Source organism: Lynx rufus, unplaced genomic scaffold (genome assembly GCF_022079265.1).
Source record: "Lynx rufus isolate CCGP_SWC_20201006 ecotype Redwood Valley unplaced genomic scaffold, mLynRuf1.p SCAF_3, whole genome shotgun sequence".
Taxonomy (NCBI): domain Eukaryota; kingdom Metazoa; phylum Chordata; class Mammalia; order Carnivora; family Felidae; genus Lynx; species Lynx rufus.
In genome coordinates, this window is record NW_025814845.1 from 1 (window position 1) to 21,194 (window position 21,194).

Below are 21,194 nucleotides of genomic sequence, written 5' to 3' on the forward strand. Positions count from 1 at the left end.
AAAGAAGGAAAGAAGGAGGGAGGAAGGAAGGAAGAAAGGAAGGAAGGAAGGGAGAGAGGAAAGAAGGGAGGAAGAAGGAGGAAGGAAGGAAGGAAGGAAGGAAGGAAAGGAGGGAGGGAGGGAGGAAGGAAAGGAGAGGAGGGAGGGAGGAAGGGAGGAAGGGGAGGGAGGGAGGAAGGAAAGGAGGGAGGGAGGGAAGAAAGAAAGGAGAAGGAAGGAAGGAGAAGAGAGGAAGGAAGGAGGAAGGAAGGAAGGAAGGAAGGAAGGGGAAGAGAGAGGAAGGAAGAAAGGGAAGGAGAAGGAAGGAAGGAATGAAGGGAAGGAGGAAGGAAGGAAGGAGAGGAAAGAAGGGAGGAAGGAAGGAAGGGAGGAAGGAAGGGAGGAAAGAGGGAAGGAGGGAGGGAAGGAAGGAAGGAAGGGAGGAGGAGGAAGGAGGAAGGGGAGGAGGGAGGAAGGAAGGAGGGAGGGACGGGAGAAAGAAAGGGAAGGAAGGAAGGAGAAAGGAGAGGAAGGAAGGAGAGAGGAGAGGGAAGGAAGGAAGGAGGGAAGGAAGAAGGGAGGGAGGAGAGGAAGGAAGAGAAAGGAAGGAAGGAAGGAGAGAGAGGAAGGAAGGAGGAAGGAGAGGAAGGAAGGAAGGAAGGAAGGAAGGAAGGAAGGAAGAGGAGGGGAGGGAGGAAGGAAAGGAGGGAGGGAGGGAGGAAGGGAGGAAGGGGATGGGAGGGAGGAAGGAAGGAGGGAGGGAGGGAGAAAGAAAGGAAGACAGGAAGGAAGGAAGAGAGGAAGGAAGGGAGAGAGGAAGGAAGGAAGGAAGGAGGGAAGGAAAGAAGGGAGGGAGGAAGGAAGGAAGAAAGGAAGGAAAGGAAGGGAGAGAGGAAGGAAGGAGGAAGGAAGGAGGAAGGAAGGAAGGAAGGAAGGGAAGGAAAGGAGGGAGGGAGGGAGGAAGGAAGGAAGAAAGGAAGGAAGGGAGGAAGGGAGGAAGGAAGGAAGGAAGGAAGGAAGGAAGGAAAGGAGGGAGGGAGGGAGGGAAAAGAAAGGAAGACAGGAAGGAAGGAAGAGAGAGAGAGGAAGGAAGGAGAGAGGAAGGAAGGAAGGAGGGAAGGAAAGAAGGGAGGGAGGAAGGAAGGAAGGAAGAAAGGAAGGAAGGAAGGAAGGGAGGAAGGAAGGAAGGAAGGGAGGAAGGGAGGAAGGGAGGAAGGAAGGAAGGAAGGAAGGAAGGAAGAGAGGAAGGGAGGGAGGGAGGACAGACGGACGAGTCTGCAGCCGCCCAGAGAAGTGGAGCCTGGGGAGCCCAGGTCGCTGGAGGCGGGTGGCGGGTGGCAGGTGGGGGACGCAGCCAGAAGGGGACAGTCTCGCGTGGTGGGGGTTGCACGCGGACAAGAAGCACGGGGCGGGGGGGACAGAGAAGGAGGCCGTGGCTGAGCGGGCGGGGGCCCCAGGGTGCCGGGGGACAGCTCGGAAGGCCGGCGTCCCTGCCCCGGCAGCCCCCGGGGCGGCACCGTACCTTTGGCGTGCCTGTCCTGGAACTCCGTGAGGAAGCGTGTGATGCGGTCCGAGGGGATGGCGAAGGAGATGCCGGCCGCAACCTTGAGCGTGTTGATGCCGATGACCTCTCCGTCCTGTGCGGGGGGCCGTCCGAGGGGGGCGGTCACCCGGGCAGCCCGAGCGCCGTGGCCGCCGCCCGGTTCCCGTGGCCGCCGGGCCGTCACCGCCCCCGAGGGGCTCCCGGAAGCTGTCCGGGAAAGGCGCTCCGGGGTTCGCCTCCGGGCCAGGGACCCCCCACCTCTCCCTCCAAGCCGGACCCCTCCTCTCCCTGGCCAGAGAGTGTCGGTACGGGAGCTCGCGGTCCGCCCCGCGAGGAGGACACCCCCGGCAGCATCCCGGGAGCCCAACGGGGTTGATGAGGCGTACGCGCCCCTCTCTGCCTTCCTTCCAGAAGCGCGGCCGGGGGGGGCGTGAGGTCGGGGTGGCTGCGGCATCACCCGCCCCCCTCTGCGCCCCGGGAGCTGGCCTCCCCCGCCGCCCCCACCCTGCACCCCTCGAGGCTGCAGCCGGGGCCCCGGACACCTCGCTCTTGACACCCTCCCGGGAAGGCACTCCTCTCCATACCCAGCACGCACCCCTGCGCCGGCTTTTCTGGCCCCCAGCCTGAAGCCCACCCGCACGACTTTCTCGAACACCAGTGCTGCGGCCTTCGTCCCGCTGAGCGTCCGACCCCTCCCGCTCGTGCCGTGCTGCTCCCCGGACCATCTTTCCCCTGCACGTCCCTCTCAACCCCAGACCCTCGGTCTCCACAGTGCAAATTAGATGCTCCCTCCTCCAGGAAGCCCTTCCTGCCTGCATCCCTGCAGACCCCCTCACCGCTCCTCACGTCACACTTGCCCACAGGAGCTCCCCAGGGCGGGAGGGCATCCAACAATTCTCAGGGCCCAGAGCCCAACTGATTTCTGAACTGAACTTTGGGTTGATTCTGGAAGTCTCCCCTGGGATGGGAATGAGCCTGACTCTGGGGCCCAGGGCAGACCTGGGGCAGGGGTGACCCAACAGGGCTGAGACGGAACGAGGATGCCCCCACACCCTCGCACGTAAACGCAAGGATGGGGGGCCCAGAGCCGTGACCGGCCGTGACCTGTGTCTCCCCTGCCCCAGGTCCTTGATGGGCGTGTGGTCCCTGCCTGGCTGCTGTTCTGGGTCACCCTTACTCAGCATCCCTGGGGGCTTGGGGGGCAGGGCAACAGGCACGTGGGGTCATGCCCTCCCCCGGGGCCCCCAGCCCAGCCACCGGGTGCGAAGATTCAAGGCGCATCTTCGAGGTTCCATCCCCGCCTCGGGGCCGTGCTGCCATGTGAGTGGAGGACTTGGGGACACTCACCAGGTTCACCAGGGGTCCCCCGGAGTTCCCGTACTGCAAGGGAGGAAACGAGACGTTAGCTGAGCCCTGAGCCCCTCGCGGGTTCCTGAAGCTCTGTCTCCCGAGCCCTCCCTGTTCACCAGCACAGAAGACGGGTACTCGGATTTTACCCCCAACAGCATCGAAAGGCCTCACTCCTGCCCCCATTTCACAGGTGAGAAAGCTGAGGCCCCGGAGGCCACGTGGACGCCGTCTGGCCTGGGCCAGAGCCCTCTGCACGCGCCACACGCCTCCAGATTCGCCTCACGGGGTACAGTTCTTCCCCACCCGCCTCGAGGGCTCTCTACAAAGACTAACATTTCCAGAAGAGCCCGAACCACGGCAAACCAGAGAGGTGGGTGTGGGGCGCCTGGGCAGAGCGCGCCGTGAGCCCCCCGATTCGGTGGCAACACTGAGGACGAGAAAAGCGAGGCTGACGGGGTGAGTGGTTCGGGCGTGACCCGGGTTCCTGGCCCGGGTCAGGAACGAAGCCGCCGACTCCCAGGGCGGGCCTGGCGCCCGCGTGCAGAAGTCGCAGGGAGTCCGGGCTCCGCTCAGCGTAAAGGAGGACCTTTCTAGCACGCGGGCCGGGCGACGGGGAGCGAGCCCCGCCGGAGGCCCCGCGAGGACTCACGTTGATGATGGCGTCTGTCTGGACGTAGTCCATGTCGGAGTCCCGGAGGCCCAGCTCCTTGCCGTCCCGCTGGGCCGTGCTGACGATGCCCGTGGTCACCGTGTTCTGCAGGGCAAACGGACTGCCGATGGCCACCACAAACTCGCCGGGCCGCAGGTCTGCCGAGTGGCCCAGCAGCAGGGCCGGGAGCTTCTTCTGCAGGGGGGACACGGGGAGGGAGGCTCAGCTGTCTGCCCTGGGTGAGACCGGAGCCAGGTCCAGGCCGGGACGGTCCCAGGAGGGCCGGGGCGGCTGGCGAGACCCATCGGGGGTGAAGGCCGAGGCAAGCTGCCAACTCAGACAGAGGCCGGGCTGGCCTCCACCTGACCCGTAGCAGGAGAGACCCGGGCTGGAGCCCCTGGAACAGAGCCTCAGCCGCACCAGTGACCACAGGGGTCCCCAGGTGGGCTGCAGGGGTCACACACAGGGAGGAGGCCCACGGGGTCCGGCTGGACACAGCCTCTGAGGTCATCGAGCTCAGTGGTTCGGTGGCCACAGGTCCCTCTGAAAGTCTGACAGGGGCTACGAATGCCGTCAAAAGTGCATCACACACAGACTGATGCCTAGGACTGCAAGGGCTCTGGAGCCCTAGTTTTGGAATCCCTGATCCACCTCAACCAGATCTCCCGATGTAGACACACAGGGAAACTGAGGCCCAGAGCGGCGAGGTGACTCAGCCAAGCTCTGCCATCACCCCCTGCCCACGGAGACGCCTGCCCACTCCAGTTTCACGTGCAGCCAGCCCGTCTGTCCGTCTGAGTCCACGGCCGGGCCGGCAGCTCTGAGGGCCAGCCGTGTTGGGGTCGCCTCCGTGTTCCGGAAGCTGCAGGAGACACGCTCAGAGGGGGTGCTCCTGAGCGGGCTTAAGGTGCCCAAGTGCGCACAGTGGCGAACGTGGAATCCACGGCAGCCGAGGCCCCGTCGCCAGCACCTCCGTGAATCTGGGGGTTCGGTGTCACACCCCTTGCGTCCGAGGCCACTGCCGGGGAGGGGCACTGCTTTTGGGGGCTCCCGGGGGACGGCAGTCACTTGCAGACAGAAAGCTTTATGAGAAGGTGCCGGCGACCGTCCTGTCCCGATCGCGGGGGGCCTCCCTCTAGCTCTGGACAAGGACCCCACACCTCGGACCCTCTGAGCACCCGGTTGTGTGTGGTCACTCCCCTTTCCTCCCTTGCCACTTAAGGTCTTCTGTCCCAGGGCAGCTCCCAGTACAAACGGGGGGACCTGTGAACGGGGGTGAGGCGAGCCGGCAGGGCTCCACTCGGCCCTTGCTCACCTGCCCGCATGGCCGCGGGGCCGCAGCCCCCCCCAAGGCTGGGGGGGCCACCACGCGTGGGACCCAGGGGCTGAGGCAGCTCCCGCTGGGAGGTCGTGCAGGCCTTACTAAAGTCCACCCGCCCCTGGGGCCACGGACGGCTGCCGCGTGTGCCCCTCGGGATTGTGCCGCGGCGCCTGGAACAGGAGAGACCCGGCGACCGCCAGACCCGCGGTCCAGTCTGGCTCTGCGTCACCCTGTGGGGGTCCTCGGCAGGGGCTGCACCCTGTGGCCCTCGGGCCAAATGCAGCCTGCTGCCTGTTTCTGTTCTGTAAATAACGTTTTATGGGGACACGGCCACGGGCTCGTGTGGCCTGTGGTGGCTGCGTCGTTGAGAGGCGTCCCCAGAGGGCCCGGACCCCACAAAGCCTCGAAGTGCTTACTATCTGGAGCTTCACCGAAGACGTTTGCCAGCCTCTGTCTTTGAGCACGCCCCGTGCCCCGCCCCAGCCTCAGTTTCCCCATCTTTGGAACGGAGGTGGTGTCCCCGGGCTCAGTAACTGCCGTGGGGAAGGGCCCCCGTTGGGATAAGCCTCTCCTCCTCCCTGGATCGGGCAAGAGGGAGCCTCCTCACAAAAGATTCATTATCACCAAAACCACACACTTTCATTCAGAAAGAGCAGAAGCCGGATTCCAAGTCAGCCAAGCCAGACTCACCAGCGCAGACAGCCGCCCGGTCACCGGCCTCACGGCAGGGGCAGGCTGCCGTCACCGAGAGTCACGACCACAACGCTGGACGTGCCCTGCCCCGGCTTAGCCTGACCTTGGGCAGTGACTTAACCTCTCTGACCTCAGTGTCCCCTCGGAAGCAGCAGGACACCGACGCCCCTTCTGTCAAGGGCGGTGGGGCGCAGGCACAGTGCCAGCCCCTGGCGGTGACGCGGGACGGCTGTGGCCCCGCTGTGGGCCCCGCCTGGCCAGCTGGGGGGACGGGATGTGGAGGGACCGGGGCGTATGTCCCGGAGCTCCGGGCCAGCGTCCCGTCAGCCCCACGGGGGAAGCTGCCTGTCCAGCAGTGACCCGGAGGGACACAGGGAGTGACCCGGGAGGGACGCAGGCAGCGTCCCCGGGCCTTGGAGGACGCCCCTTCGCGAATGACTTGGGGGCACATCGCTGGCTGGCGGGCGGCAGCCCGGCTCTGCTCGCACACGGCAGCTCAGAAAGCAGGGGCGGGTTCTGGAGACCCCGGTTCTAGGCTGGCCCGCCCGGTGGCTGGGCCTCGGTTCCTCCGAGCGTCCCACAGGGAGGTCGGGCCGAGGCGACTCCGAGCGCTGGGGCCTGGGAAGTCGCCCCCGCCCCGCCCGCCGCCCACTCACCTTGGGGTGGATCTGGATGGTGGCGATGTCCGACTTCTTGTCGATGTCTTTGATGGTGGCCTCGTACGTGTCTCCGTTCTGCAGCTGCACCTTGAGCTGCTGCCGGCCCGAGACGGCATTGGAGGTGGACACCACGTGGGCGTTGGTGACGATCAGGCCGGCCTCCGACATGATGAAGCCCGAGCCGCTGGACAGGGGCACATTGCGGCCAAACAGGGGGTGTCTGCGGGGAGCGAGCGCGGGGGGGGGGGTCAGGGCGGGCGGGGGCCTGCTGGAGGGGAGCGGAGCCCACCCCCACCCCGCCCTCAGGCCCAGCCCCGCCACCTTCGGCCGCGGCCTTGGCCGGCTCACTTAACGCCGGGCCCTCTTCACGGCCTCAAGGGGGGAGCGGTGACCTCTGACTTGCAGGCTGCCGGGAAGGGACGCGAGGCCCACGCCTGGCAGGCCTGTTAGGACAGGCGGGCACAGAGCTGGAGCCAGACAGGCCGGCACTCTCATCTCAGGGCCGTCCCGCTCATTACCTGCCTGGCCGTGGGCAGGCCTCAGTCTCCCCAGCTAGGAAATGGGGCATCTACCCTGCTGGGTGTGACGCCTGTTGTCCAAAGCGCCTGGGGGCAGGAAGCCACTCAACAAACAGGGCTGGGGGACAGCGCAGCAGGTGCCGGGGTCCCCAGGGGGGGTACTTCTCCGCGGAGGGGCAGATCGGACTGTGCAGGGAAGGGGCAGTGCTGGGGTGGTCGCGTTCCCACCCCGCCCGGTCCCTCCCCTGCCCCGCACCTGCCCGGAAGCCCCAGATGGCGTGACAAGCAGGCTCTGCTCCATGATGGGATGCCCCCACGCTGGGGGCAGGCTCTGCTCCATGATGACACCAGGTGTCATCCTTCCGGGGACTCAGGGGGCGGAGGGGACAGCGGACGGTGCAGGGCGGGGTGCGTGCTCAGACACAAGCAGACGCCGGGCCCCCCGCCTCTGTCTCCGTGAACAGGAGCAAACGGTCAGAAGTCAGAGTTCCCTGATGCGTGACCACGCCCAGCCGCCCGCAGGGCCAAGAGGGAACCACGGCCGCGGCTCAGGACCCTCTCTGGGGCGGGTCGCCTCTGGGACCCCCGAGGGGCCTGGACGGGGCAGGAGAGAAGGAACTTGAGGGTGGGGGCTTTCTCAGGGAAGTGAGGGTTGCACAAGACCCACCTCGGCGGGCAGGACCGGTGACCAGAGCCAAGGCCACCGGGCACCCCGAGCCAGACTCCCTGAGTGATTTAATGCTCACGACCACCCTACACGGTAGGAGGCCTTCAGTTTGCGGGTGGGGAAACTGAGGCCCAGGACTTGAACTACTTCTCTGGGTCAGGCAGGCAAAGGGCAGAGCAGGGGTTTGAAGCAGGCAGCCTGGGCACTCGGCCCCAGGGGGACCACGGGATCTGACCACTCACACGGGCCGTTGCCCCGCCCCCCCAGCTCCGTGTGGCCCTGGGCGAGGGCTGCACCTGGCCACACCCCTGCACCCACGGCTAGGGTCTGGCGCTTGTCTGCTGGAGGGGCCCGAGGCGGGCCCGAGGCGGGCCCGAGGCAGCCCCGGGGCCTCCCCGCCCAGGCCGGGGTCACAGCCAAGGCTCCCGAGCTTGATGAGCATCTCATCTGTGTCGGGGATCTTGCCCGCTCGGTCTCGTCCACCCACCCACCCACCCACGTGGACATCGGCCTCGGAGGCTGATGTGGCAACGGCGTGCCACCTGGCCAGACTGGGCTCCAGTCAGCAATTGGCTGGCTCGAAGCCTGGTGCCCGGAGCCTTCTGGAAATACACGGTCCTCGTCTGAGCCACTGGCAAGGCCAGGGACATACCACTTAGCGTGTCCGGTTATAATTTCCTCAATGATATGTCTCAGGGTCTGGAGGTTGCAGAAAGGGCAGTAAGGGGTCAGCTCTGGGGTCTGAGAGACCTGGGGTGAAACCCCGACTTGGCACTCAGCCGCTCTGTGAGCTCAGAGACGTTTCCAGGCCTCTGCTCCACACCCAGAAAATGGGAACATCAAAGCTTAGCTTCTGGGGCTCAGCCCTGAGGGACAGCAGTCCGTCGGGGTACAGTCTCAGTCAGCACTGAGGGGTGGGCCCCCCGGGCTTGACTCTTGGGGTGACTCCTGTGGGTGCCCGGCTGTCTCCACTAAGAGGTGGGCATTCACCAGGGCTGCTTAGACAGATGCAGGCAAAGCAGCCGAGGGGGCTCGGAGCACACGGCAGGTGTCCAGGGATACCGACAGTGAGCTCATGCCCTTGGTGGCTTGCCACGTGGAGCACCATCAGGGGTGAGCACTGTCCTCACCCTCCAGAGATGGGGGGCAGTGACGTCCAGGAGCGAGGTCTCCCCCCGGGCAAGCTCCACGCCCAGGGAGCAGGGAGCCCCGTGCTGGGGCCAGGAATCGGGGCGTGGGGGATTCTGCCCACCCCCAGGGACCGGGGGCCACCCGGTCCTCTGCGCCTCGGTGTTGGCATAATGGCACCGGCCGGCCTCCACCCCTCGGGACAGCGCTGCTGGGGGACGGGGCTCTGGCCCTGCATGCCTCATCTGGGCTGTCTGGAGGCCCCCTCCCACACAGGGGCCACGAGGTTAAGACGAGGAAGAGGAACCCTGAACGTGAGACGTCGCACCGTCAGCGTCTTCTCTCTGGGGAGTACAGGACGTCCCGGGAGACCTCAGGACTGCCCTGAGCGATTAGCCGTCGGGGCCCCGGAGCTTCCCAGAAGCAGCTCTGACAGTCTCAGGGCCACCAGAGCTGACTCCGCGGTGCGCCTGCTTAGCACGCCCTGGCGCTGTCAGGTCGGTATCCCCCCCCCCCCCGCCCTTGGCGGGGAGACCAGAGTCAGAGAGGGGCCGCCCTCCCCAAGGGCGCCAGCAGTTGGAGGTGTCGGGGAGGTCTGCCGGGCCCCACGTGCGCTTGGCTTCGACCGCCCCCGTGCTAGAACGGGGGTGGGGGGTGCCCGGGAGGCGTTCGCACACCTCAGGAAGAGCTCTATGTGGACCACGGCCGGCGCGATCTTCTCCACCACGTCCGCGATGAAGTTGAACTTGTACCTCGGGCTGGTCAGCTGGTGGAGACCTGCGCTGGCGGGAACAACCAGGCGCATTAATGAGACCCAGACACCGCCAGCGGTGCCCCGAACCCCCCCGCCCCCGGGAGGAAGCTCCAGCGAGGACCCCCCCCAGGCTCAGAGCCCCTCAGGGATGCCCGACACTCAGCCCAGTGACACCCAGATATTTGGGAGGGGGCTCCCTCGTCCCAAGAATGGTTACTGTGGAGTCTCCTCACTGGACGCGATACCACGGGGCAGGCCGGGAGGCTCACAGATGTCAGGACACTTATACTGACATGACACTTGAGCCAGACCCGAGCCAGCCCCCTGGGCCCTCACCCTTTCTCTCACCCAGAGCAATGCCCTGTGTGTGAGGCCACCGTCCCCTCCCCCGCCGGCTCTGGCCCGTCCTCCAGCCCGTGCTAGTGCCGTGATCGGGCAAGGTGACAGCAGAGGTCCCCGGCCATCCCTTCGGAGCTGCCCCGGTCTGGCCCTGGGGTGGCCCCCTCCCGGGCCCCGCGGGACTCCGGATGTCTGCGTCGCCAGGGCCCCCCATCCAACTTGGCCGGACCCCGGTCCGACTTTCCAGGCGGTTCATGAACCCCCTGGAACCTTTGCCGGCTCAGATTTCTGCTGCTGTCAGCAGTGGGGGCCGCCGCCTGCCGGGACCGCAGGCCTGAGGGATGTGGGTGGCACCGGGCCCACACCCCTTCGGTCTCCCTGCTCGGGCATGTGCTGAGCTCTCTCCGGTCGCAGCCAGAGACTGGCGGTACCTGGAACCGGGCCCGCCCAGCACTGCTTGTAAGCGGCTCCCCGAATGAGCCGAGTGCTGGGAGTCCCGCAGGCCGGGCTTGGCTGGGCAGCCCCACTTCCGGCTGTGTGGCTTCAGGCAAATCACTCACCCTCTCTGGGCCTTGACTCCTAGTCTGAAAATGAGGCTGAAGGTGCCCCCCCACCCCCGACCTGTGGGAACCGGGTACGGATGTGACTTGTGAGCCTAACCCTGCACCCCGGGACTGGTGCTGGCGAGCAAAGAGGGCTCGGCCCGTGAAGTCCAGTTCTGGGAGGTGAGGGGTCATCAGGGTTGAGTGAGAATCCGGATTTTTCCATTTTGCCCAGGGGGACAGGAGGTAAGGCGAGTGCAGACATCATCGGTGCTGCATAAACATCTGGGGCAAATGCAGGGCTCTCCACACCCCGACTCGTCTCCCCACGTCCGGGAGGCGGCCAGGGCGGGGGGCACTGCCCTCATCTTAAAGGTGGGAAAACTGTGGCTCCCTGAGCTCAGTCCTCTTGCCTGGAGATGCGTCTCTAGTTAGAGAAGGCAGGTTCTGAGCGCAGGCCGAGGGCTCTCCTCCTTAGGGGCCCCGAGTGTCCGTTATGCCTGAACCGGAGAGAGCTTCCCTCGGGGTCCAAGGTCGGAGGTGGGGAGGAGCCCCCCCCCCCCCGCCGGTTCTGTGATGTCTGCTTCTCAGCCAGGCAGTGGGCGCTGGACAGGGGGGCCCAGGCCACCGTGGTCAGCCTGAATCAAAGGCTGCCTGTCCGGGGTGGCCAGAGCCTGCCGGCCACCGCGAGGCCCCTCACCCATCAAAATGCAGGCGGCCAGGGGCTACGGCCTGGGAGCCCTCTTCTTCCGGGTGGCAAAACCCTCGGAGGGGCGGGGTGTAGGGCTCAGAGCTCACATTAACGGGGGCCCCGGGGCAGGGCCCACTGTGGGCCAGGGTTCCTTCCACGCTCCCAGCATGCCGTCGCGGTCGGAGTCTGTATCTCCAGGCGGGATCGCTAATTCTCCCTGACGCTCTGCGACCGAGGCCGCCAGTCAGCTGGGGGGGCTGGGCCCAGCTCTGCCCTCTCCACCTCGAGGCAACCCCCCTGGGAGCCCACGTCATACTCTGGCCTCCGGGCACAGGGAAGGAAGCCAGCCACCGAGTCTGCTGCCCTGTCCAGGTTCCAGTCTCTGACGAGACGTTCCTGGCCGGGCAGTTCCTGTGCCCTGGGGACCTCAGAGGACCCCGACCCCAGGCCCTTGTCTCTTTCGCCGGGTGGGCGTTTGGCAGGGTCTGCCGGGTTTCCCGGGCCGAGGCTCGCGCCCGCCGTGCTCTGCTGGGGCGGCCAGTCCCCGAGGGCCCAGTCAAGGGTCACCCTCTCCCTGCTGTGTAACCTGTTGGGCCATTTACCCCCAGTCTCTGCTCCATCACCCACCGTTCTGTGCCTCACCTGCACAGACCGTTCGCCACTTCCCCCCGCAGGACGCGCCAGCTTGTCCCGGGCACAACTCCAGTGCCATCTCCTCCAGGCAGTCCCCCGGCAGGCTCCTTCCAGCCAGCATGAGTCTCTCCCTCCTGGGGTTCCCAGTGTAATGCCCCACCCACGGCCCTGCCTCTCACGCGGGGTATATTCAAGCCACGCAGGCCGAGCGCCTCTGTGTGCACCTGAGTTCAGGCGAGTCGGGCACAGCACAGCGTGATGGGGGATGGGGCACAGCAAAGCCCAGAGGTGCCCCGATCCGGGTCCCAGGGACTTCAGAGCCTGAGTCCTTCCTGACCCAGAGCTCCGAGGCTCCTGGGTCAGCCAGCTGATGACTAGAGCCCCGCCGGGCCCTGTCCCTTTAAGCAGAGCCCCGCGGTGGGCGGTGGGGAGGGGGTGGTGGGGCGGGGCAGGCCTGTTTCCTGGTCCTCCTCCCTACACACAGATGAATCACCCCATGAATCAGTGGGAAGGGAGGACTGGGTTCCCACAGCCTCTTTCCACATGAAAACCGTGGGCCCCACGGCTGGAAAGCAGACGCTGTTTATTTGGGCTTCTGACAACCCCCACCCCCACCCCCTCCTCCAGCCAAAGTTCTGAAGTCAACAGTCAGTCCCCACCAGATTCAGCCGTTAGCCTTTGTCGTTGTTGTTGTCGTGTTTTGTTTTCAAAAATAAACTGTGACCCACGGGCTCTGGAAGGTCCGGTTCGTGCGGAATTTGACACGGCAAAGCAATCGAGGCCAGGTGTCCAGTGGGGCCTCCCGGGAGAGGAAGGGACACGGCCAGCATGGGACGGACTGGGACAAGGGTTGGCAGGGAGAGAAGCTGGGCGTCAGGGCTCCACCCCAACACCCTGGCGTGGCCGAGCTCCCTGGAGGGCTCGGGGACGGTGGCAAACCCCGAGAGAAGACTTTACTATGTGCCAATTCTGGAGAGCCATACTGCCACGGAACAACAGAGGGGGAGACCAAGGCCCAGAGTGGGAAAGTGACCAGCCCAGACATCCCGCCGGGCCGCCCGATAGTGTTGTTACACAGGCTGTGGACTGCACAAGCCCAGGACCATTACTAAAGAAGGTCTCAGCATGACTGGCTTCCCTTGGAGTTGGGCAGTGTGCAGCCTGCCCGACTACGCGTTACCCCTCCAGCGCATAACAGGCACCGAGACCCAGTTCTGGCCCTCTCTGAGGTCATTGCCTTGATTCCATCAGAAGAAGCCGCCACCTGTCACGCCGTGGTTAGCTGTGAATTGGGATGGAAGGGCCGTGGGCAGATGACCGCAAAGCCTGGGCCTATGCGTCCGTAATGCTGAACACAGCTTGTAGACCAGATGACGACGTCTTAGCGGTGCCTTCGAGGCCCAGGTTCTACCTGCACCTGTCGCTCTCCCCTCTGGGCCCCCGGCTCCCTTCCCTCGTCCCTCGAGCCCAGGCCCGCACACCTCCTCTGGGGAGCCTGCCCCAACTTGGCAGGCTCAGTGACCACTCTCACCCCTCCGGGTCCCACAGCGCCTTGTAACACCTCCCTTCCTGAGGCATGTCCTTCTGTCCCCATGGCCTGGGCACCCCAATCCACAGCACTGAGCAGGGAGCAGTGAGACAATGAGTGAATGAGCAAGGGGGGGGGGCGGTGCATGGATGTTCTACAGGGACCGGGGCGCTGTCCCAGGGGACCCCCCACGGCCCCCAGCCCCCACCTGCAGGCCGCACTCACCCATCTGGGGCGGGCTCTGAAGCCCCAGGAGCCGCCTCCAGGGTCTAATTAGCCCCCAGAGCCAGGACCAGGGACTTCCGATCCCACTGTGGCTCCCGGGGGCACCAGCACCGCTGTCCGTGGCCCTGAGGCCCCAGGCACCTGTCCCTGGAATGCAGGCCTCCTCCCCCGTGGGTCCCTCCCCACAGCCGCCATCCACGGGCTCCAGGCCCGTGGTCCGGTGAACTCTCGTGGCAGTTCTTCAAGGCAGGTGTCTCTGCCCATTTTACAGGCCAGGAGAACCCCCCACCAGGGCCCAGAGCCAGGTCCCTTGACGCTGACCCCAGGTACCTCCTCTGTCCCGGGCTGGTCCTCAGCCACTGCGCCTGGCTGTCCTGCCCAGGGGCGCCTGGCCTGGCCAGTCCTCGCCTTGGGGCCAGCCTGGCTCCTCTAATGTGCCAACATCATGGAAGAGAGGCCCTCCCACCGGCCTATCTGGACTTTTTCAAGGTGGGTATGCAGGCCAGTCGCCACGGAAGCCAAGGTGTGCTCGGCCCCCGGCCCTCCCGCGACAGGAAGCCCTCCCGGCCCTGACGGGTCCAACAGCGGCTCCTCTGGGCTCAGGCTTCCCAGCCGGGTCCTGGGAAGTCCCCTGGGCATGTGGTAGCCCTTCCACAGACATTGCCTTCCGGCACCTTCTCTTCCTCGACTACCTACCTCTCCTTCACCCTCACGGCTATGGCAGAAACACCCAGCCGTCGGCACTCAGTCTGCCGGCGCTCAGGGCTGTTAGCCTTCACGCTGTGCCAAGCGCTTTGGACCCCTCGCCTGACTGCTCAGTGGCCCAGCGGGAAGGACACCACTGCCGTCCCCACTTCACAGATGAGGGATCTGGGGCGCGGAGAGCTTAGGAGACCTGCAGGTGGTGTAGCTGGGACTCAGCCCTGAGAACCGAACAGGGTCGCGGTTCTGGCTCTGCCCGTCACGCGCTCCAGGGTGAAAGCATACAGTTGGGCAGGTTGGACACTGCACATCTCCAAGGGTTCACCTGCTCCCCCCTGCCTCTAGACCTGGTGTTCGGTGTGGGGCACACATACATGCATCCTGGCCACACCTTTGCTGCACCGAGGACAAGGGACCTGCGACTTCACTCTCTTTCTTACCTGCTTATTTAACAACCTTATCAAAATCAGACAGAAAAGCCACTTCCCCAAGGCGCTGGAGGTCTGCCTCGCGTGCGGAACAGCACATGGAAAATCAGGGGAATCTGGGCGTGGGCAGAGCTGTCCCTCCCCAGCTGGGGTAGCTCGATGCCCCCGCTAAGCTCTTTCTTCTAACGGGCCATGAAAATAAGACCTCAAGAATGTGTGTGTAAGGCTTTGACAGCCTGAAGCACAAGCCTGGCGTCTCCCCCTTGACCTTGGGGAACCTGGGGGCCTTCCTCCCTCAAAGCAAGGCCCGGGAGGAGGCCTGAGACCCTCGGGCAGGACACAGCGCTCACTCCGCCAGGCGCCCGCCCACTTCCTTGTCTGGTTTGTGCAAACCCCAGGCCCCTGGGGAGGCCGCGCGAGTGCGGCTGGGCCCCGTCCCCCCCAGAGTTCCTGGCAGGCGGGTGAGCTGGCGGACGACCGAGGGGTGCCCGTCAGGTGCCTGGAGCCAGCGGGTGGAGCCTGGAACACCGTGGGTCCAGCTCACCCAGCACAGGGCTCGTCCGGCTGAGCCGCGCAGCTCCGGTCATCCTCACGTGGCTGCGTGTCTCCCCTGGGTCCCCTCGGATACGAACCCGGAGGCGAGGACGGGGCTTCGGATCTGGGCGGGGCCCACCGCTCCACCGGCCTCACGGGGCGCGGAGGGCCACCACAGGCTGGAGAGGGCCCGCGGCCCGTCCGGAAGCGAGGCCGTGCGCGCCCGACGAGGCAGACCCAGCGACACGGCCCCTGCGCACGGACGCGGTTGTTCGTCAGCCGGTCTCTCGGAACCCTGCCCCCGCCCCGGACACCGTCTACACCAGAGTGGCCCCAGCACCTGATCTGCACCTAACACCTTGCCTCTCCGGACCCGCTCCTCCAGCGGCCCTGACTCCAGTGCCATCCTGTCACTCCCCCACCAACCCAACCCCGACGCCCATCGGGGACCCTCAGGCCCTCAGCTGTCACCCTCGCTCCAGCCGCATCGGCCCTCCCCACCAGGGCACCGCCCCCCCAAGCTGGGCCCCTGCACCCTTCTGCACACGTGTCACTCATAACCCTTGAGCGCCGCACCTCCTGACGACGGGCCACCCTCCCGGCTCCTGCGCTCTCCGTGCCCACCTCTTCATGGCCGTTTACGTGCCACCTCCTCCAGGAGGCCCTTCCTAACCTACCCTTCCCCGGTTCTGGAGGTGGTTTCCCCCTCACCTGGGTTCCACCCATAGTCACCTGTCCCTCGCAAGACAGGATGGGGATTTCGTGGGCGATCTGCTAATGGTGGTGGGGCCCGGCAGGAAAGGGGAGGCCAGGCTGCAGCACAAGTCAGTGCTGGGTCTTGAAGGCAGTGGGAGCCATGGCTGGGCTTTTGGCAGGGAGGTCCAAGTCTCGCCACTCCCCCCGGGGCCGCTGCGTGCCGGCGCGTGTGGCAAGTGGAGACGCCCGAGCGGGCAGACCCCAGGGGTTGCTGTGGGGTCCCGGCCGCGCCTCTAGGCTTATGCCGGGAGCACAGGGGGTGAGGGTGCTTCCCGGGCCCAGCCTGGCCGGCGAAGGCCAGCTGCACGGCACCCCGGGTCTCAGGCTCAGGAGCCCCCAGATGCTGTGCCTCAGCCCTGCTGTCCAGGGTGCAGGGAGCGGGGTGGGGGGGGGGCGGGGAGCGTCATCCTGCCTGGTCCCCAGTGCAGAATTCCACACACAGGAAGCTGCTAAGGGGATGAAAGTCAAACACCAACCAAAGCTCTTAATAAATAAAACAAGGGAGAGACGCCGTCTGAACCTGCACCGGGGTCGCACACGGAACACGGATTCCTAAAGGCCACGTCGTACGCCGCCCTTGGGCTCTAGGTTTTGAATTAATTGTACGCACCAAGGCCTATTCGTCTGCAGGGGTGGGCAGAGAGGCCTTGAGGGGCAGGGACTCTGGCTAGGTGCAAAAGGGAGCCTCCTCCCTCCACGGACACAAGGAACACATTTACGTCTGTGTTTAGCATCCCGGCGACAGACAGGTATTCATGCCAGGGAGTGGTTCTGTCTACCGTGGAGATGGGAAAATGCAAAGCTCCCGGAAAGGTGGTGAGGCCCCATCGCTGGGGGTATGCAAGGAGGGTGGGGATGGAAATAAGGCAGATGATCCGGGTCAGAGAGGTGGTGTGAGGGTCTAGAGGGGCCCCGGGGTGTGCTCGTGAGGCTAATGAGGGGGTTGCAAGGTGCGGTGATCGGGGAAGGCAGCTCAGGGGTGGGGGGTCGTCTAGGTCCAGACAGATGAGGACGTGGCCACATGAAAGTGAGACAATGGGCACTTGGGCTGCAGCACAGCACGTGCAAGGGCCCCGAGGTGGGGAGAAGGGCAGGCTAGAGCATGGAGGAGGAGGTGGCCGTGCGGGGTGGGGTGGGGGGACCAGACGGCACAGGGCCTCGGGGGTCGGGTCAGTGTCGGGGAGCTACCGAGGGGGTCCTGCCGGTGACGGGCAGAATGGATTTACCAAGGCCATCCTGGCTGCCGCATGGAGGAGTGGCGGGAGGGAGGATGAGGGAGGTGAGCGGGGAGGCCAGCGGTGCGGGGACAAGTAGGGCGCTGGTGGCTTGGGGGACGTTTCCAGGCCGAAGACTCGCCTGTGGCTGATAGGTAAGGAACGAGGGAGGGTGACAAACACTCCTGGCCTAGACTTCCCGGTGGAGGACCACGGCCGGCAGGGACGCAGGACTCCAGCCCCGGGAAGAGGCGGGCGCTGGAGACGGGCCCTGAGTCATCAGCGCCGTGCATCTGAGGGCGGGCCCAGCGAGGGGACAGCGGGCGGGAATTCTGTGCAGAAATGCCCGGGCTGGGCAGTGCCTCACCTGCCCTCATGTGTAGACATCACCCGGCGCCTTCTGGCTGGACCCTTGGGAGGGCGGGGGAAGGGAGGATGCTGCTCTATGGCGGCCGAGCCCCGGGGGCCCTGCGGTCCCCTGCCTGCAGAGCGAAGCCTGGGACCCACGACGGTGCCGCTTTCCAAGCCAGCCAGAGCCGAGGCCCGAACAAGCGGCCTCAGACCCCCCTGACCTCTCCCTGCCTCACTGAGCGCCTCTGCGGTGCCTGAAGGGCCAGACTGGCAAGGCCCGATGCGACGGCGCTGGCCCGAGACCCCGGCGCAGCAAGGATTCCGCAAGGACGGGATTCTGCACGCGTAGCCGGCAGAAACCTGGGTGTCTGAGGTCCCTGTACCTGGGGGGACGAAGACGGCACAAGGGCCAGGAGTGAGGGCGGGGCCACACTGCGCGAACGGTGCTCACGGACCCCAGCCCCGCGGCCTCCCCACCCCTCTCTTTAAGGCCCCCGCTCCCCCCACCCCGAGGCTCACAGGGTCCCGTGCCCGGGGGACCTTGCCCTCTGCCTCTGCTGTGCTGCGTCCCTCCCGCCGCCCCCTCCTTTGCTGGGAGAGCTCCCGCTCACCGTCCACGGCTCGGCACAGAAGCTGACTCCCCGCATGAAACAGAGACGGGGGTGGGGGCAGGAGTCCTGGCAGCGACAGTAACACGGGAACTAACACACGGTCTGCGGATTACCCATCAGGGGCACGTGCCCACGCCCCTTGGCCGTCAGTCCCCGCCCCCGCTCTCCCCGGCCGCTGCTACCGTCGGTCAGCCTCACTGTCATCAGATGGGAAGGGGGGCGGCAAGCAAGCTGCCTGAGGCCACGCAGTGGCGCCCCAGCCCGTGACCCCCACGCTGGCAGCCGCCCCCTGTGCACCGAGCGACCTGTGCACCTGTCTGCCGTCAGGCTCTTGCCCTCTTCTCACCCTCCCACGTGTCTCCCCGACCCTCAGGTGTCTCCAGGGCAGGGCGTGGACAGGGTCGGCCCCATCCCAGCGCCCTTGCCACCAGCCGGGGGCCAGCTGGACACACAGGGAAGGTACTTTACAAACGTGGACTCGATCAGTCAAGAAATGAGGGTTTCCAAATGCTCAGACGGCCTCCAACCTCCCTGCCTTCCCTGCCCCCCAGCCCTGGAGCCTTATTCTAAGAGCGTCCCCCACACGCGGGAGTCAGGGTTGGGGGGGGGCCGTGGACACAACCACGCCGTAGTGGGCAGGCTCCAGCCCCACCCCGAGCCCCCTGTGTCTCAGAGGCATCGGTGTGGCCTGAGATGGGCCCGCCAGTCCCAAGCCCCAGGGCGGATGGGCCACCCGCGAGGGGGCAGTGTCTAAATACCCACCACCCGTCTCTGGGACTTTGCCCGGCACCGGGCTCTCATCCCTCACTCTCCTGGGCACCATCTAAACACAAGCCTGACCATATCCCCCTCACCTCCCTCCAAGCCCTTCACTGGCTCCCCCAAACAATCACACTTGGGCCTATCTAGTGTTTCCCGGACTGGGTTCCTCGGAACCCCCGTGTGCCAGGAGGTCATACGTGTTCTGCTGACACCTTCTTGGGAAACGCTGGGTTTTATTATTTTTGTGTGTGTGGTGTGTGGGGAGGGGGCGTCTGACCGCAGGTGTCCCCGGAACTTCTGACAGACTCAGGCATCAACTGGGGAAGTCCGGCCTGCAAGATGGGAGTCCAAGCCATTGGCACGACACTTACGGCCACTCGTCACCCATCCCTGCCGACCTGCCAGCCCTGGGTGTCACACACGCACACACACACGCACACACACACACGCTCGTGCGCGCACTGCTCCCTGTTCCTGGAGAGCCCTTCCCTACCGCCGCCTGGAACATCCGTCCCTGGCGTGAGATTCAGTTTGGATGCTTTTCATCCCTGAATCGCTGCAGGTGATATGCTCCCCACGGGGCTCCCAGGGCCACAAGCCCGTCCTCGAGGTTAGCGTCTCCCGCCCTGAGGCTATGAAACGAGGGCCCACACAGGGCTTGACTCATCCCCCTGACCTTGGGGCTCAGCGCCCAGCACACCGCGACCCCAAGTACCTATTGGACCAAGGCCTTCCTAGGAGGCGCCCCAAACAGATAAAGGGACGGCAGGGTTTTCTAGCATTTTGTTCCACGCACAGGGTCCAGCTGTGTGGCAAGAAGCAGCCCTGGGCCAGCTCCGGGTGGGGGGAGGTCGTCCTGGGGTTTGGAGGGACAGAGGAATTTCCTGCCTCAGCAGCCTGTCCCAGGAGGCCCCGAGCCGCGCAGAGACCCCACATGCTCCATCACCATTCCCAACAGCCCTCTGGAGACCGGCACTCTAAGACCAGCTCAAAAGAAAGAGAACGCTGGATGTCGCTCAAGAGAACATCCGGACTGGGTGAGATGTAAGACCAGGAAAGACTGCCTTCCACCCAACACCCCTGGGGCGGAGCAGAGCGGAATACGTGGACCCGCGGAAAGGATACGCAAGACAGGTACGTGTTGATGAGACCAGACCCCTTGGCGGTCAGGAGAGCACCGACTTTCCCCTTTAAACCACTTCTGTGACCCTGGGCCTCAGTTTCCCCACCTGGAAGACCAGGGGTCTGGCTAGATGATTTCCAAAGGGCCTGCCCACGATGCCCAGCCTGGGCCGACCTCCGGGCTCCTCCAAGCTCCGCGCCTCAGTTTCCCCGGGAGGGGCCTCCCCTTCCACCCCGCGCCCCCCTCGCTTACCCGACGGGCAGGCGCCCTTCTGCAGCTGGCGCACGGGCGTCCCGGAGAGCTGCAGCGCGCGCCGGCTGGCCGCCTGCAGCGCGCACACGCTGGCGTAGGTGTGCCCGTCGGTGCCGCACACGGCGTGCGCCCAGCGGCAGCGGCACACGCCGCGCGCGCACTCCAGGCTCTCCCCGCACGGCGAGTCGAGGGGGCGGCCGCACGGCTCGCCCTCGCTGGCGGCGCACACCAGGCAGCAGTTGCACTGGTCGGGCACGTAGCCGCCCGGACAGCGGGGACTCGGGCACCGGGACACGTCGCAGCGCGCGGGGCACGACGCGGCCGGGGGCTCCCGGGCCAGCGCCAGCGCGGCCAGCGCGGCCAGGAGCAGCGCGCGCGCCTGCATCGCGGCCGGGCCGGCGTCCGGCCGCAGCAGCGCGGGGGACGGGCCGGGGACCAGCGGGGGCGCCGAGGCGGTGCTGGGGCCGGGCTGCGGCCGCCTGCGGAGGGGACGGGGAAGGGCGCGCCGCCACATGCGCCGGCGGCTCCGGCGGGCGGGCAGCGGGACCGCTGGGGCACGCGGGGGCGGGGACCGGAGAGGCGCCCGCTCCTTCTGGGCCGACGCTGCGCGCCCGGGGCCCCGCCGCACTTAAAGGCGCGCGCGGCCCGCCCTCGCTGGAAGGGACGGCCCGGCCCCTCGGCCAGCCCCGCCCCGGCCCCCGCCGGCCCCCGCCCGGCCTGGCCTTCCGGGGCCTAGACCCAGCCGGCCGGCCTGGCCTCGGAAACGCGGGCGATGGGTTTGCTGGGGGGCCTGAGGGGCGGGGCCGCGGGCGGGAGGAGCCACCAGGGCGCAGGCCTCTCTCCGGCGCTCCCAGAGTCCCGGTGCCAGCCGCGTCCCTGTCCGTGCCCGGGATTCCTCTCCCCGTGGAAATTGACAAGCCCGGATCTCCCTGCCCCTCCTCCCCAGCGCGTCCCCCGCCCCCTTGCCCCAAGTCCAGCTTGGAGGTCCAGCAGATGTCACCCCCGCCTGGCTCCCCACCTCCACCAGGGACAAACGCTCAGGAAACACCGCCCTAGGCCCGGACTTCCCTCCTCAGAGCTTGGAGGGCGCGACCTCTTACTGACACGCCTGACCCAGTTCTGCCTGTCTGGGGGTTCCGGCCCTCAGCGCTCTGTGACCCTGGCAGTCGTCCGCAGCTCTGTGCCTCAGTTTCCCCCTCCACCAGAGGGGAAGGAAGAGCACTTTGCTAGCTCACAGGATTG

At 66.2% G+C, this 21,194-nt stretch overlaps 1 protein-coding gene across 1 annotated transcript; it reads right to left on the minus strand.

The window, feature by feature from the left end:
- Positions 1 to 1,501: 1,501 nt before the first annotated feature.
- HTRA3 (HtrA serine peptidase 3) lies at positions 1,502 to 20,466 on the minus strand (the record flags this gene model as incomplete). The annotated part of the gene is made up of 6 exons (XM_047091286.1): positions 19,953 to 20,466; positions 9,185 to 9,284; positions 6,192 to 6,414; positions 3,522 to 3,716; positions 2,870 to 2,902; positions 1,502 to 1,616 (listed from the first exon to the last, which is right to left on the minus strand). Coding segments are annotated over exons 1-6 (1,180 nt in total), but the record flags the coding sequence as incomplete, so codon positions are not given.
- Positions 20,467 to 21,194: the final 728 nt, after the last annotated feature.